The sequence below is a fragment of the Aulostomus chinensis genome, chromosome 6 (assembly GCF_037954235.1).
Source record: "Aulostomus chinensis isolate RoL2024-O1b breed Wild chromosome 6, RoL_Achi_v1.0, whole genome shotgun sequence".
NCBI classification, from domain to species: domain Eukaryota; kingdom Metazoa; phylum Chordata; class Actinopteri; order Syngnathiformes; family Aulostomidae; genus Aulostomus; species Aulostomus chinensis.
The window spans coordinates 24525606-24543661 of NC_141325.1; the positions used below are offsets into that span (position 1 = coordinate 24525606).

Here is an 18056-nt window from a genome sequence, read left to right on the forward strand (position 1 = left end):
TACCCCTCTTTGAACAAGAAGAATTCACACTGCTTCTAACAGCGGTACAACGGACTGAAATAGGTGTGAAAAAAATACCAGAATGTGAGGAATGATTACCGAGTTATGATGTTCATTATCATTTTTATTTGTGTCAATATATACCTGCAATCCATCATCCTCGGGCCCTGCGTGTCATTTCTTTTTACCCAGTGTTTGCATGCCTACAGGCACTTCCTATTTGCATCCAGCCTGAGTGTTGTTTATTATAAAGGTTGCCTGTGTGCTTCCTATAAATCCATCAGCCCGGCCCATTCTGCCATGCTATGAATGTAATTTGCGAACGCAGTGATGCAGTTCTTTTACCAGGGTAAAGGCACTAAAGCATCACTAAGTTTGTAATTCCTAATTAGTTTTCCTCTCTGTGGCTGGTAATTGGTTACAGTGCTTCTTTTGACTGCCTAATGGTTGTGCTGCTTAGCAGGGACTATACGGTACAGCAGGGTGGGAGGTTTTGGGTGCAGCTGACCAGCTTTCATGTGTGCGGGGGATTATAAAAATCTGAAATCTGCATCCTCTCAGAAAGTGAGGCTTCAGAGTTCAGTAAGCTTGAAACAAAGTAGGCTGTTACATCCAGTGAAACCTTAGAATACTGATTTCTCCTGGTGTGTAGGTTGGCACCTTGCATGGCAGCTTCCACCATCAGTGTGTGAGGGTGTGAATGGGTGAGTAAGTCAACAAAGTAAAATGGTTTGAGTATCGCTAAAGTAGAGAGGCACTTTACAAAGTCCATTTACCATATAATTTACTTCATCAAATGATACGTCCAGAGTCCAGAATGTGCTGGTACATGCAGTAACTCAGGTGTGTAAGTGTGTGTGCCAGTGTTGCACTCAAAAAATTAAATTTGTTGTTAATTTATTTAGTAAATTGTTTTGACTCAGCACCCCTGCATCTGGTGCCGCTGATCTTATTGGCAACCAAATTAGAAAAAAATAAAGAGTATTGATATTTGTAATAAATGTCGACTATTGGATCTCCTAATCAGCAGACTGTTAACAATTAACCCCTGATATAAATTAACAGCCTAGTGTATCCACTTGATTGCAGAATATTTTAAGTTAGGTCAGTGAGTGGCTTCATCTGTGACTTCTCAAAAACTCTCATCATTCAAGTCTCATTCACTGTCAATGATATACATGATTTGTCTGTGCCCCCCCCCCCCCCCCAACCTGAACTTGCAAAATGTGACTAAAAGTCAGGTGATATGTCACTACAGAACTTTTTTTGACCGCTCTCTGCAGCAGTTCTTGGTAAGAATGAATGTATTGTGGGAGTGATTGATATAGAGAAATGATATTAGTTTACTACATCCCATGTTAAGCTGCTGCCACTGCTGATGTTGCTGTAGTCTTACTGTTGTGATATCTTTGACTGTGTTGCTTTTAAAAACCTTAAACAGTAGGAAATAACGATGCCTGCCAACAGTGAAACATTTGCATAATTGTTGATTTACCCGTGTAAAAAAAATGCATAAAAATATCAGTGTAGGGGTGGCACACACCAGCTGTGTATGACATGTTTGAAACACGTTGTGTAGAATTTTTTTTCACCTTATCTTATTGTGTGTTTTATATCATTCTCTCCCACAATTAGCATATCTCAGCTTGGCACTTAAAACAGCTTTTCAGTATGGTGCCCCTGGAATGTGGTACAGGTGTCAGTGGAAGCAAGTCAGATGGATTGTTGCTAAGTGATATCCTTAAAGTGATATGTCACATAAAAATATGTTGAAAAAGTTTTGTTTTTTTTGGGGGGGGGGTGTGTGTTTTTTTTGTTTTTGCTTCCAGCTGAACCAACTAGCTTGGACTCATCCAGGCTTGTTCTCAGTTGTACTGAGCGGGCAGTGCTTGTGGATTACTGCGTGTACGACCGGACAGAGCAGACGACGTGCCTGAGAGATTGTAAACAAAGGTTTCTGGCCAGTTTGGCTGTTACCTGTCAGCTGCCATTAGCTTCATGTATGATACTGTATATGTGGCTGGCTATTTCTGCATTATAGTCACAAAGAAGTAGTGCAGGAGGGAAACACAGCTTTGTGAGATCAAGACACCTATGTATGAGTACTTGACAGACAAAATACACTCATTGGGTGAAGTGTCATTTTAACTTTATGCTAATTCATTGAGAAACATCTCTCTCTCTCTGTCACGTCTCTCCTGCAGGTGGAATGGCTGAAAAACGAGGAGCTGGTCAGTTCCTTGACTGACGACAACATTGACACTCGAGCTGACCACAACCTCATCATCAATGAGGCGCGTCTCTCCGATTCGGGCAACTACACCTGCCTGGCCAGCAATATTGTGGCCAAAAGACGCAGCGCTACAGCCACTGTGATTGTCTTTGGTACGCTGTTCTCCCAGCCGCTGTTATTGCCTTCTACAACACATTATAGTCAAGTAACACAGTGTTTACATGCTGCTTCAGATCAATTTGTTTGCTTTCCTGAACCCTTACACAAGTGATTAAGAGACCCATCTCTGGGTTTTTTCACAGAAGAGCAATGTTACCTCTTTATTTCGATGAATGTATTATTCAAAGACTCAATTTATTGCCTCTCATTTAAAATCAATGTGTACTTTATGAAAGGAAATAAGCCACTGTGTCTTAATCTCATTTAAAAGGATTGTTGCTTATTAAGTATTTATTTGCCAGAGGCCTTCCAGCATTGTGGGTTCACCAGCTTTGATAGCGCTGCTAAACAGTCAGCCTCCACACGCTGACAGAGAGATCATAGAGTAAGTGCTTCAGTCAGAGCACTAAGTGGTCGACTCCAACCTGTCGACCAGTATGAGTCAGTGTCGCCTTTAGAAATAGCAATTCGGTGTAATGGCTGTTTTCTTTGCTTTGCTAAAGCTCCACACCTTTATCTTAATCCAAGGGCAATCCAAGAGCGTGGAATTGAACTGGCAATTAGGAACGATGGAGCTGTATTGGTGTGCTCCATCTGCTTTAGCCGTTATGCATTGTTGCCTCACAGCGCCCCAGAGCCTGCGTAATCTTTAATAACCCTGGTTCCTCTTATCATATTATGTTGCTGAGGAACAGTTAGCGGTAATAGGTGATGCTGCTGCATCCCCTTCACTAACTTTGTTGAACTCTCTCCAGTGAACGGCGGCTGGTCCCTGTGGACAGAGTGGTCAGCCTGCAACGTGCCGTGTGGGCGCGGCGTCCAGAAGCGATCTCGAACCTGTACTAACCCGGCACCTCTCAACGGCGGGGCTTTCTGTGAGGGCATGTCAGTACAGAAGATCACCTGCAATGCCCCCTGTCCAAGTCAGTTCCACCTACATTTCTGCATGGATATATTACACTCATGTAACTTAATGGATACAAAAGTTGCCTTTCTGCAGGTGTCAGAAGTTATTAATACTCCGCTAAGAATGTTCACAGGTGACACATCAGAGATTTAATTCTATTCTCTTTCAGATGATGTGCTGTATTGTCAGGTCTTTTCTTCTTGAAGGCGCTGTCGCAGCACTCCACACACATTAACATATTCGACATTTATCCCTCACTTATATCCGTCGTGACTTCAGTGACTCAGATGAGCTTAAATTTCTGCCACATTAGCATTACAGATCACCAATAATAAGGATTACAAGGCACAGATCCATCATGACCTGACAACATCCCTGTGACAGTGGAGCCGCCATACTCAGGGCGAGGTGCTGCATGGAAGAAAATGTGAAAGATGACAAGAAAAAGAGGGCATTTGTGAGAAAAATTAGGGAGCAAAAATAAGCGGGAGTGAGGGAGGGAAGAGATGTGACTCAGTGTGACGCAGGAGGAGAGGGTGAGCTGTGGTACAGAAATGAGTGTTCTCCTCACAGGAAACAAACAGGGAGCAACTGTGTACTTCAGACTAGTGCTGTGAGGTTTCTTTTCTCAGAGGAACAATTTCACTTTAGTTTCAATGCTGTGAACTGTACATCCAGTCGCCCCGAGGCTGATGAACATACATGCAGCTCTGCAGAACACATTATGAACAATATTGATACTACAGAAGCAGAATAAATGCTGTTGATACTAGACAGAAGCTCTGTCAAGCTTCGGCCTTATTCAGCTCCTAGAGGGTGGATGAAAGATGAGAACATTATTAGACAAAGATGGTAGATTATTGAGTTGCTCGTGTAAGGCTGATGGACTTTGGCAGACAGACATGTTTTCTGGCATTTGCATATACAGTAAAAATTTGGCAAAAGGGCAACAGCAATGCTTCTGGTGTCCAATAATTAGATAGATATTGAGGAAACCACAAAAAAATGGCTCAAATAATCAAAGTCCAGGCACTCAGAATGGTTGGAAAAATAAAAAGCCCTGAAATGATGGGGCTGCAAAACATTTGCGAGGTGTACTTTCACTGTCAAATATGCTGAAATATGAAAAGAAAAAAAATACACAAATAGAATTTTAACTCGTGTGTGATTGTTGACAGAAGCTCACTTTGAGGATGTGTGTGTGTGTGTGGGGGGGGGGGGGGGGTGCTGTTATCATTGTTGTTATGTCCTGGTATATAAGGATGAATGGCAATGCAGTGAGACAACTGAGTTAAAATAGAAGGTTAAAAAAAAAGTCTTTTTGGGTGAAGTATCACTTTAAGCTCCTTTCAGATACAGCTCTTCCTTTATGAAACTCACAGAACAATGCAAGCAATTAGAACAGTTGTGTGGGTTTAGTTGGCAAAGGCCTAAACACACATAAACCTCTCTGGAATCATTATTGCTCTCATGTAAATTGATATGGGCCTCCCTCACTTTGTTCAACGATTTCAGGGTCTATAATGCGTTCAATGACTAATTTCAGACATTACCCTCTGAGTTATGCTTTGTTTCTATGCATTATTCCATAGTCATCACATGCACACTCCAGTTACATGTATCACTTGGTGCCTAATGCAGAGATTATCAGTGCTGCAGCGGGAACGCAAAAGCCCAGAAGTCTACAGCCATTTTCCTCATCTCTGCTGGTGACTGACTGGTTTCAATATTTTCCAGTCAGCTATCAAGAGGAAGCAGTTCATGTTTAGAATCCAGCTGCTACACACACACACACACACACACACACACACACACACACACACACACACAGACACACCCTGGGTTAATATACCTCACATCAAAGTGATGCAGCCGTGGTGGTGTAATCGTAACACACAGTCATACAATCTTAGTCAACACCATTAGAGCTCCTGGTGTACCTGGTGTGCACGCAGGAGACCAGATTGATTAAAAAACCTTGTTTATTTGAATTTGGTGACGACGTGAGTGGCAGCACCCTCATTAACTCAGAACTGTGATAGTGGCTGTGAATCAACCTGCTCATTCAGATCTGCATTACAGGACAGTGACGGTAACTTCACTGCTCTCAAATACTGATATTACATCATTCAGTCAGAAAGAAAGGCTTAAGGTCAGTGGTCCCTGTCATGATGTAGCACAAAGTGTTTGTGATACTGAACAACAGAACGCAGGTCTAAGGTCTAGGGTGGAGTGTGTTTCCTGCTTTTAAAAGGCTGAACTATTCAGCGGTGAGTTGAGTGATGGAAGAAAAAAAATTGCACTTCTAGATTTATTCACACATTTACCAAAATCTATTTGAATTGAAATATTTGCAATCATGTCATGGTCATAATTTATATATAGAATCAAATATTTTTGATTAATTAATGATTATTTTCTTTCATGTGAAGATACAAATAAAGAGTTTGTCATGAAGTTTGAAAGCCTCAAGGTGACAAAGGAAAAAAAGTTCAAGAGAGATGCAACAAATCAGATTAAAATGTTTAAAGCGATGACATCTGCAGCTGTCTCGCACATTGTCACCACACTGTGTAGGTGTGTTTTCCAGCTCAAGCACACTTATTCATGTTATGAACATGTGAGGAGAGAGCATGAGTTGAAAGCATATAAGGTCTCCTGCCTCGTCCCCTCTGTGTAAATGTTGGGTCCCTGCAGATATGTCGGTCCCTGCATGCTACTGTGTGTGTACAGTATACTTATGCTAACTCTCTAAATATTGTCTTGTTGTTTGTCCAAAGAGCACCGGGCTTGGAAGTTAGTGAGGTCATCCAACGAGACAGCTTTGTGCCAATTTGTTCACTTTGTGAGGCTTCAGACTGCCAAGGTGCAGATGGGGACAAGCAGCCGGGTCGAGTTTCATGGCCAGCTACGATGTGCAGCCTGGGTAAAGAAGGAGAGGGGAAGAACACTGAGGCAGAGGGCACGCCAAGTCTATACGTGAAGTTGAAATGAGACGGAATGGCGATCAATCCAGACTGTACATGCATTTGTTGTCTTAGATGAACTGAAATTTAACTGGCATTTATGAAGGGCAGAAATGCTCCTATTGACACTAAAGGACAATGATAAAGTCATAACTTTTGTATTTCCGCACCATGTCCAACTTGGGCCAAGCTGTTCTCTTTCACTCTTTGTGAATTTACAGCTGTTTCACTGGAACAATTGAGGTTGTTTTCAGCAAAACATCAGAAAAATTTCAGCTGTTTGTGGTGACAGAGCTGGGTGTTTTTAGCAAGACATTAGGGCATTTGCAACTGCATTCCTGGTGACAAGACCACCGGTTTTTAGAAAGATATGGGACATTTTGTTGCAATATTTTCGGGATCAAAACCAGGTGTTATCAGTGAGACTACAGGACATTTCTGGACATGGTTCTTTTAATGAAATAGATATTTTTAGTGAAGTGCTTGGAAATTTGAACTGTGTTTCTGCCAAAAAGCTGTGTATTTTCAATGAGACGTTAGGAGCTATGCAGCAGTTATTGATTTGTATAACCAAACGCTTCTTGTGCCTAAATTTAACCAGACTTCAGCCACATGCCTTGTCAAAGGAATTTCTGGCATTCAGCCTGAGGTGCAGGATGTGATACTGACCTTGAATCCATGACCACGACTCAGAAGGCAGACGTGCAAACAATGAGGCCAACCCATCATCAGCATGTATAGTGGAAGCGCATTAGCTACCTGCTAGCTGCTGTTGCACAGGCGCACTGATTGGTGTTAGAAATTTGTATTGACAAATTATAATTTCTTAACTTTTTTTTAAGATTTCATAAGCACAATTCAGGAGAATGCGGAGAATGTGTCACTTTGGCACATGCGATCACAAGTCACGGCTGTTTATCAAACATCAAAACTATGCTGAGGCAAATCCTGTTTTCCAATCACCATCCAGAAAAACTTCGATATAATAATATGCTTAGAAATATATGAGGAACATTAAAATGGGCTCCCAAAAACACAAATGCTAAAAGCCGAAATATATCCTGTAAAGTGTCCCCCGGGCTGTCTAAAGGACTGTAATTTTTTATTTTAGCTTTTGAATTCTCAACCATTCTCAATATTTCTGATGTATCAAATGACAGTGTTTCATGTCAGGTATCACTCGTAGTGACAGAATTAAAAGCCTCACTCAATTTTGTAGAGCTTTATATCCGGTTTCATCCAAGTGGCTCCACAATGTTGATTTGGTTGTTTTCAGCCACAGCAGGCAGCTGTTTTCAGAGCAAAAACTGCTAAAGCCCACTGTACATGACTACTAGCTGCTGAACACTGCTGAAGAGCCAGATATTTCTCTCAGTAGAGAGAGAGACAGAGTTAAAAAGGAGTGAATATTGGATGGAAATATGAATGACTGATAATGTTGCTCTGAAAAGACTGGATGTTTATGAGCATTTTTTTTCCCCTTTTTTGCCATATCTGCTCAACAGATGATAATATATCTGTGTTTGTTTCAAATAGAAAACATAATTGAAAGGTACCGCAACATTCTAAACAAACTACTTTTTTTACAAATTACTTTATTCCCAATTTAAGGGACTGGGACACGATGACACATTTTCAGTCACATGGAGGGGATTTATGCCACACATTCACTTTTTCACATTTCTTACTTTCATGTTATGATATAGGAACAAGGCATTTGTTAGACTGTTCTTTTTCGTCAGAGAGCACATAGCTGCACTTAATGACTGTTTGGTCCCTGGCACTTATTGTATTCCAGCCAAAATTAAAGATGTATGCAGCGATGAGCGGGCCCCCGTACCCCTCCACAGTGTGTGGCAACAGGGAGGTGAAACAAGATAATATTTTGATTTTGCATGAAGGAGCAGACCAATTCATCTGTCCTGTAAATATCACGGCCAGTAGGAGGCACTGGGGAGCACACACTTACCATACAGCATGTTTTGCTGTACATGATACTACGTGAAGGTAACACTCATTTTGATGTCAAGCAAATTATATTTGTTACATCAAGTTTACTTCCTGTGACCACTAGGTGGAGCTGTGAATATGACTTAAATTTAGCTTGACGAGGTCTATAGGCTGGGATTCTAAAACAAATGTGTGAGGATTCGAAAAGATCTGATCGTAAGGAGTTTCCAGTCTCCAGGAATTACAATTTCCATCCATCCATTTTCTATACATTTTATCCATTAAGGATTTCAGGGGGGGCCGGAGCCTATCCCAGCTGACATTGGGCGAGAGGCAGGTACACCCTGGATGGGTCACCAGTCTGTCACAGGGCCATTAGGAGCAATTGCGGCTCAGTATGTTGCTCAAGGATACTTCAATATGGTCACCGGGGAAAGTGAGGATAGAACCAGTGACCCTTCGGTAGCGAGACAGCCACTCAACCTCTGAGCCATGCTGCCCCCGAATTACAATTTGGTCTAAATTTTTCAAAAGTTGCATTCCTTTAAATGTTTTCTTATCTCCCAATTTCATTAAAAGCCATCCATTAGTTTCTGAGATATTCTCCAAACAAATAAATCCGCAAATAACCAAATGCAAGCTGGTGATTATGAGCTTGGCTGAGGTATTTAGGTAAAAGTACTGATAAAGGCAAACAGTGATTTAAAAATTCTAAAAACACCTTTGAAACAGTTTGCTTTGGAAGGAAGAGTTACTACACCGGGTTTTATGTGTGCATTGAAAAATATACACCCAATGTTTGGAGCAAAAATAAACAGTATTTGTTTTTAAATATGAGTAAAATTTTCTTAACGCATAGCCACACCGATCTACTTTTTTTTAGTGTGTAATAGAGCAAATGTATGTAAGTAATATAATGTTAATATCAAAAATATATTTCTGAACCACAGCAAATGTTATGTTATGTATTTATAACCAGGTAATATGCTTTAATATTTGGTAGCAAGTAACATTTTTCCTTAGATGTCACTATTCTCAGCTATTCTGAAAACATCCTCATCTCTCCAAGTTTTAATATATTTGTTGAAGTCACCTTGCATCACATGAATGAATTGCAAAAAAATACTGATGTCTCACTCTCGCTCACTTTAGTGCTAACCCATTTTGGGCCACATTTTCATTCCATTTACCGATGACAGTGAGTGGGCGTGATTTCATCATTTCTGCACAATTTCTTCCTTGCATTTCTGGCTAATGAATCCAGGCTTTGTACTACACACTCACACACACGTGCACGCACACACACACACACACACACATACACACGCACACACACACATACACGCACACACACACAAAGAGATACTTATTCTTAAACTTGCCGATGACATGTATCTCTTCGTAAAGGAGGCACAGACAAACCACCTGTCAGCCACCTGGACTTCTGCACAGAGATAAAAAATAAAACCTCTGGGGAGGTGGGTGATCAATAACAGTTATTCAGCATTTGCTTCTCAAGAAAACTGGATGGCTTGTAGTTGGATCTGAAACACAAAAATCAGTACCGTCGCCTTCTTAAACTAATTGCCTCAGTCATTTTTTGACAAAATTATTTTTGGCCGAAATCAACTCCTTGTGATGTTTTGTTTCCAGTTTTCTGTGTTTTCTAAAAAAAACTTGAAAATAGGACTTAGGCGTCATTTTAAGAAGGCGACGATATACAGAAGATCAAAATTGAACTGACTCCCACATCCTGCTTTGTGTGCAAAGTTTCAGCCTCTAGCTTCCAAGTAAAGTTGTCAACTAAGAATTGGACCTGTGGAGGAGGACGGTTTATGTTTGAAACTATAATTATTATCTCTGCTTAATGATACATGACTTTTGCCACCAAATTGCAACTTGCATGCAGCAGAGAGGGAAGCAGGTGTTGAGCCATGTCTTTGTCACAACATGGAGGCGCAGTCAGGAGGGAGGCGTGGGGTGCCACGACCCCAGCTGTCTGAGCCGCTCCCTGACAAGGCTGTCACATTCTGACAGGCCAACCCAGAGTATGGCCTCAATAATGGTCTGAGTGCAGGGAAAGCAGGGAGGATGGATGAGGTCATGAGGCCGCACCATGATGAGAAAGATACCCACTTAACACCAAGTGGTAATGAAAGAAAGAATAGCAGCTTTTGCTGGGGAGGCTAAAGTGCTGAGAAAACATAGGTGATTTAGCAAAAATCACTGCAGATTGTTTAGATTATATAATAACAATGTGGTTGTGGCTAAACACACAGTAGGCATCATTAGTCATTTCTAAATCATCTGCCAAGAGTAGCAATTAGATAGGAGGCAAATTTAGATGAAAATATGTAGCGTTTGGATTAAAAGTCTGAAATGTTATCAAAATGTTCACATGAATATGCTTGTGTTATTAGTCTTTACTGGCCAAGACTGTAGGTAGTTATGATGGAAAATAACTTAAAATCTTTTTTTTTTCTCCCTCTTACAAAAATGATCACCTGACCAATCAATAGAAAGCTCAGCTCCGCAACTTACAACTTCACAACAGAATATGCAAATAATATTCTCAGAACTGAAGATTTCTTGCTGTTTTTACATCGGTCACAACCCAAAGAGTATTTAGAGGCTGAGCTTGATTTTGGGATTATGGAACTCTACCTGTTCTCATCTCTGTTCTAACAATGTGTGTACACGTGTGTGAAACAGATGTTCTTGCATATCTACACACCAGTTATGGAAAACCCTTATGTAGCAAGTGCGGTCCATTTCCATAGTTCCATGATAACTTTGCGAGGGCACTGTGGCAGCTTCCTGGGCTTAATGATATTCTTTTTTTCTACCATGGTAGGTTGAGCCAGGCGTGTCATCTCCAACCGTCCATCCATTTTCTTCTGCTTATCCTGTTAAGGGTTGTGGGGGGGCTGGAGCCTATCCCAGCAACTTTCGGGCATAAGGCGGGGTTCACCCTGGGTCACCAGTCCATCACAGGGCCAACACATAAAGACAGAAAACCTTTCACACTCACTGCCACGCTTACGGGCAATTTTGCTTCTCCATTTAGCCTAGTCCTCATTTGCAAGTCTTTGGACTGTGGGAGGAAGTCGGAGTACCCGGAGAGAACCCACGCAAGCACATGGAGAACATGGAGACTCCACACAGAAAGATCCTGTGCCCGAACCGGGGCTTGAACCAGGAACCTTCTTTCTGTGAGGTGACAGTGCTGACCACTGTCACCACCATGCCACTTTGTGTCATCTCATGTTTCTCAATCATGTGTCTTATTATAGTGTTTCTTTGTCAGTAACTCAAAGTAATCTTGACACTTAAAGGTCCATAAATGTGGAGATTGTTGCACAAAATAGCATTCATATGTGCATTACTAAGGAGAACTCACTGTAATTTTTCCTCCAGGCCAAATGTTTAGCAAAAGTTTCTTATCTCCCATGAAGTAGTACCTTTGGTCATATTCTGTATATTTGGAGACCAAAATAAGAATGAGCAACTGGTATGGCCTGTGACTCAAAATGTCAGATTACATCCAATGTAAGCTGGTGAAGAAAAAAAAATCCTGGACCCAAATATGGACATTTTCATGAAAAAAAAGAAAGACGACCATGAACAAATCAGATAAGCTCCTTGACTTTCTCTGTGTCACGCTGTATCACACCTCTTCAGTGGCCGTCTGATTTTACCAAGAGGGCCAATCATGAGATCTTATAGCCACAGTAGCAATCTTGTATTTTCAGTCTTGAGTTTTGCATAAATCTCCATTTAGCTACTCTCAGCATTGGGGCTTTAAGTCCACTTGTTCAACATGAAAAGAACGTCTCTGGTTTGTTTGTGATGTTGTTTCTTTAAATTTAAGAAAGGAAATTAGAATGTAATGTCCTCTTGGCTGAAAGTCACCAAAACAAGTTCACGAGGCTCTCGTTTACCAGCCAATTTAAAAAAAAAAAACTCAGGATGAAAAAAGCATAGAACACCCCCCCCGCGCGCGCGCGCGCATACAACAATGGATAAGCGGTATAGAAAATAGAGGGATGGATTGACAGTACAACAAGTCATAGTCAAACTGATTGGAGAATCTATATATTTATATATGCATAAATAGATATACTCAGCAATCTCTGCTCTGCAGCACACAAAGATTTATTTTAAAGTATCTGAGAAGAAAACACAAAGTATAGATGCAATTACCCTCTTCACCTCCCCAAAAGACTATTACCGGGTATTGCTGCTGCTGCCAAATAACTTGAATCACCATATGGTGCCTGAATATTTGTTAAGCTAAGCATGATGAGCTGTTCGTTGATCGGATGATGGAGGATGGCGCAAGATTCCCCGCGTTTGCACCAGGCTGTCTTGGTTTCATAGCTTTTCATCAAATCTCATTATATAAACAGGCCGGGGGGTTAATGGGAATAAAATGTGTCTCAAGCTGTACCTCAAGCTGTCTGAATTTGTGTGTGTGTCCAATAAGGAGACATTTTCAATAAGGAGACATCCTCAAGGTATATGAATATAGCAGCGACATGACAGTAGGCGTGTCAAATCAGAACTGAACCCTTCAAAGACTTGGTAGACCACAAAGGCCAAATCGAGCATTGCTGAAATGAGACAGTCTAGCCGAGGAGGATTTCCTTTGTGTGTCAGCAGCTCCCGACAATACCATAGCGTTACATTGGTAGCCTAGCAACCCTGACAGCTGCAGAGACGCAGCTTGTGGAAATGGAGCCAGAAATTTTAATTTCATTGTAATGGCAACCCCTCATCCAAGTCCAGTAGCACTACCAGGGACTCCTTCTTCAAAGTGCACAATCAAGAAGATGTATTTTTTTGTTGAACTGATACTGATATTAAATAGTTAAAAACTGTTGCTTTATGGTTTAATATGCTCCAAAGAAATATTTAGCATTCGATGAAATGTGAACTCTCCCCAAAAAGAGCGCTCATTAATCTCAGCACCGCCAGGTAAATCTCTCAGAATTTCACTCTAAATGATGTTTGTATATGTGGTGACATGCTAACGTTGTCAGGAAGAGGCACCCTCAGGAGAAAAAAAGGTTAACACCTATGTAGTTGTGTCAGCTGGGATGTATTTGAAGGAGACACACTCAACTCTTCTGCCATCATCTAATATACATAAACCTACTGTATGTTAAAACCGTTTGACACGTTCAAAATTTGCTGATTTGCTTTCATGTCTCTGAAATTCGTCAAGATGGATCTCATGTCTTTGATAGGACGAGTAAGAGCTGGAATCTGAAAGACTGAAGTCATAGAAACTTTGCTTTGCTTCACCTAATTCTGTACAAGTTTGTTTTGTTTTGGGGGGTTTAATGCCCCAACCAGCAGCAAGTCGTAAGTTGTTAAAAGAACATGCAGAAGATGAGAGTAAAATGAAAAAATCATGTTGGGAAACTTGACAAATAAACAGCTTAGCAGTGACACAGCGAGCTTGTTTTCAGAGAGGAGACAACATGTGGCACCATTGTGTCTGCACTCATGTTAAAAGTTTACAGCCTTGAATTTTTAAGTTTTCAGATGTTCTCTTTTCCTGTCTTCTTTCAGACTGTTGTGAGTTGAACTGTCTCATTATATAAACTGAATAATTTACTGTAACGTGTTCTGCTGCCTTTCTCTCTGTTTTTACTTTGTTGACACGCATCCAATAATCTCTCCATCCACCCTTGTATACAACCTTGCCTTGCAGTTGATGGAGGCTGGGACGAGTGGAGCGAATGGACCACGTGCAGCAGCCAGTGTGAGAGACAGCGGAGACGGGAGTGCAACTCTCCAGCACCCAGACACCGCGGCAAGATGTGCGAAGGGAACAGCGAGGCCACTGAAAACTGCACAGATGGATTGTGTACCCAGAGTAAGAACCTGCTTCCTGGTGGCAGTGATTGACATCATCTCTTCGCTATCATAATGATCATCATCATAAATTCGCTCATGGCAAACCATCAAAAGCATGTCGGTGTTGGTGAAAAGTCATTCTGTGTGTTGACACAGATGTCCAGTGCATGATAGTGTCAGTGCTCTGGCTCCTGTGTGCTGCTCACTTCACATATTATATATTCCAGTACATGTAGTACAGACTCACATGTTCAGCCACTCACTCTTGAACTGATGCTTGACATTTGCAATGACACGTCTTTGTACTGTTTGAGTCACGGACATGCTAAGACATACATTTGAAGGCACTCGCTAGTGTTAGCTACTAATGAACCCTGAACTGCAAAAACCTGCTGTTGGCAGGTTGAAAATCAATTTTCTCATTCAAAAGAAAATTGACCAAAATGAAACAATTATTTCACATATAGTGAAGTGTTGTCAGTTAGTACGGCACAGCGTATGCTTGAAAACCGAATCCAACAGGTATGTTTTCAAAACAGGTGTGTAGAAGAGATGGTGCGATCACATTAGTGAGGAAGCTTCAGCAGACAGTGGGGGATGAAAGACTGTCGACTCCGACTCCAAAAGATCAGAGCCTGGTGTTGAGGGTAGAGAACAAGTCAATATCAGATGGTCACAGGTCAAAGGATGGGGCCAAGGGGTGAAGGAGGTCAAATGTGGGTTCTAGAGAACAAAGGGCATGGAGCTGTTGTATGTGAGGAGGGGGATTTTGTTGATGACGTTGGGCTTGACCGGATTTTCATTTCATTTAATATGTTGCCAGAGAATAAAGTGTTGAGAAAACTTGAAAAATTCGGCGGCAGGATTTGAAAAAATAGGCAAGAAACGTTTAAAAAATTAAGCATTTCCGTATTTATCATTGAGAATCTAATCACTATTTAATATGAATTCCATGTTTATACCGCATCCTTTGATTGAGGTTTTCTCATCTACTTCGGAGTTTAGTACTTTTGACATCATAATTGTGTTTTATTGTTAAAAAGAAGAATGTTTGAGTCCTTCCTACCTCATGGATATGTTGATATGAGGAGCTGGAATTTATATTACAGTGGTAAGTGTGCAGCAAAATGTTAATATGCTAAAGCATAGAGCACATCAGCTTTGATCATATTTTAATTATTGAAATAACTACAACTTCTAAGACTGAATTAAATTCAGTCAACTTGTATTAATTTCAGGAGCTGTGAACACAAATATCCCACGCAAATACTGCCGCTTCTCTCTGTTGTCCCTTACACTTAGACCTCTAAACACTTGACATCATTTTTGTGTTTCAAAATATCACAAAAAAAGCTTTGAATTTGTAAAGAGGTTTGTGCAGAGTCTACAGTATCATTAGCAGTGGATTAGCAGATATGGGAACATTTTTGACATAACTCGCCAGCAATTACCATTGTCCCGTTTTGTAGCTGCAGCACCATGTATAAATATCGTGATCATTTTGAGATGTATTCTGTCAGGTGAGCTTAATTTAGAGGAGACCAGACTAGGGGTGTCCCTGAATAGGAGCGTACAGTTTTAACTCTGACTGATCAAGTGTTTACTGGAGATCATCGAATCATACTCTAATTTGATGACATCGGCTTTCATTTTGTCCACACCAAAACAGAGCTGAATTAAAACAAAAGACTAATTGTGAGATAAAACTAAAGCTAGTTACATTTGGGCATTAGCGGCTGATGTGGGATTACCAGACTCAGCTTCTAATTTCACAGCAGCCTCTCTGATTATCTTTGGCCTCACGAGAACTCTGCGGAACTCTTTGGTCACATACTAAGTTTGTTCTCATTATCCTTCCTCTCCTCTATCTCCCTCCTTCACTCTTGGGCACTCTAGCTAATTCACTAAAGTTAATGCTAAACTAGCCCCTGTGTACATCATCTCTCGCTGAAGTAACTTTGCTTCTGACACTAGTGTAACCTTTCCTTGGCAAAGCGAACACGTTATGGTCGACTCCCTTGAGGTTTATTGAGCAGAGCAATAACGAGTTGCGGCGGTACAGCCAGTGTGACCTTGTGTAGTCAGGCGGATGTCAGCTCAGCTACACACTACAAGCTCCACCCCCACCCGTGCCAGTTATACATGCTGACCTGTATGACATCCATTCCTGTGATAACTGAAAGTTACTGCAAAGCTTCGATCTTGTGGTTGTCTGGGTTACTCCCAAGTGATACCTGCAGCCACTTAATTAGATTATTCAGACATAATTTTGAGTGCAAGTTAGGAGTCCGGTCCCTAAAAATCCCTCCCCTCCCTCGCAACCCCTTTTGGATTTTTACAGATCTTCAGATTCAGATTCTTAGTTGAACTATTGAGTTTATTGTTGATGCTCCGATACCATTTTTTGCTCAGGATAAACTTGTAACATTAGAAAAACACACCGTCAGACTAAATTCATCTTTCTACTTCATAATCACCTCTACAAACATTTTATGGGTTGGATTTTACCACGTAATATCACCTTATTGTCAACAATTTGATACCTCTTTACAAATCACGTCACATAACAGAGATCGATTATTATTTCTTTATCCAAAAAAACCCCCCCAAAACTTGCTGTGTTTTATTTTTTATTTTTGACAGTAAAAAGAACTGGCTACATGAAAAGGTAGCTAACTGGGAGCAATTCTGTCTCAGGGCTAATAAATCAAATCAGTGCATAGACCATCAAGATTACTGGTACTGAGTCTTCACTTTTAGCCAGTGTTGGATGCATTTCTGATAGCAGAATGTAGCGTTTACTTCATGTAGCTCCTTTTATCTTGAAGCTGCCTTGTTTTGAAACCTCTTTCAAAACAAAAGGATTATTATTCATTAGTATTCATTATTGTGATTTCAGGGCTTGTTTGGCTGATAGGGTCTGGTAAGAAAGTGTGTGTTCATCCTTCAAGCTCAAACTGGTTGTTGAGTAGGAAGATGATAACCCCACCTCGAGGCACTCTCAAATCTTTTGCACCTCACTGCCGTTATCGATGACACATGGAAAGTAAAGATGCCTGCCTCGCCATTATCAGATGCTGTATATCATCTCTGTGCTCCGTCAGCAGAAGAGCTTCTCTCCACTCAGGCTGTTAAATCTGAGACCATACTTGACAGAGGCTCGGACTTTAATCACCACTCTCTCTCCTCTTTGTCTCACTCTATCTCTCTGTCTTTGCAGATCGAAAGCTGCGACATGACGTTAAACCTCAAAGTGAGTCTTCCTCGGTGGATTTCTTTCATCTTCAGCTTCGCCCACCCGCATATAATAGTCAAGCCCTGAATTCTGAGGGCAGAGCTATGACATGTTTTGAGTTTAAAGGAGTGACAGTCTGCGTTCTCTGTGCGTGAAACGTCCCGAATTAACGCCGTTTAGTTCACCTTGATCCAGTCGGCTCTTGTTTTAACCTAGCAGGTGCTCATTACGCATTCATGTCATTTTTTTTTTCCCCAGTGCCCTGACTTTTATGACAACCGTGACATCACAGCTGTGTTTCTACTCGGAGCAGGGAGATGTATTGGTTGTGACAAGTGAACATGTGCTATGTTTTGGAGGATTAATGGGTTGTAATTATTGCAAACGAGCTAATTTGACCAATTTACGGTGCTGTCCTCGTATTCCTGTGGCGGCTTTCAATCACTTGCCGGAATTAGCCCGGCTAAGTGATTGTCAGGTGCTAGCGTGAGTGCTTTCATTAGCCTGCTATATTGGTGGAAACGTCATGAATACTGCCTTTGTTGCAGGCTTTAAGGAAATGATTGAGCAGGGAGTACATTAAACTGCTATCTGGCAAGTGATCGCCCTTGTGGGAATGCTTTAAATTAATTTGCTTCTTAGTTGTTCCCACGATAACCGGTGTCCACCTTGTACATTGTACAGGCTCTGATTAGCTTCACTGAGAGATATCCATCGTAGCTATTGGATATAGACCAGTGG

The 18056-nt window shown here is 41.2% G+C and overlaps 1 protein-coding gene across 3 annotated transcripts in view; it reads left to right on the forward strand.

Annotated features, from left to right (window-relative positions):
- unc5db (unc-5 netrin receptor Db) overlaps positions 1–18056 on the forward strand; it is a 224408-nt gene that overhangs the window by 146914 nt on the left and 59438 nt on the right. For 2 of the 3 annotated variants that reach the window (XM_086207110.1, XM_086207112.1), the window contains exons 5-8: positions 2205–2385; positions 3148–3315; positions 13935–14099; positions 17301–17333. In XM_086207110.1, coding sequence (XP_086063236.1) covers positions 2205–2385; positions 3148–3315; positions 13935–14099; positions 17301–17333 — 547 coding nt within the window. The remainder of the gene's footprint in view (positions 1–2204; positions 2386–3147; positions 3316–13934; positions 14100–17300; positions 17334–18056) is intronic. The other variant, XM_086207111.1, reaches the window with a different exon arrangement.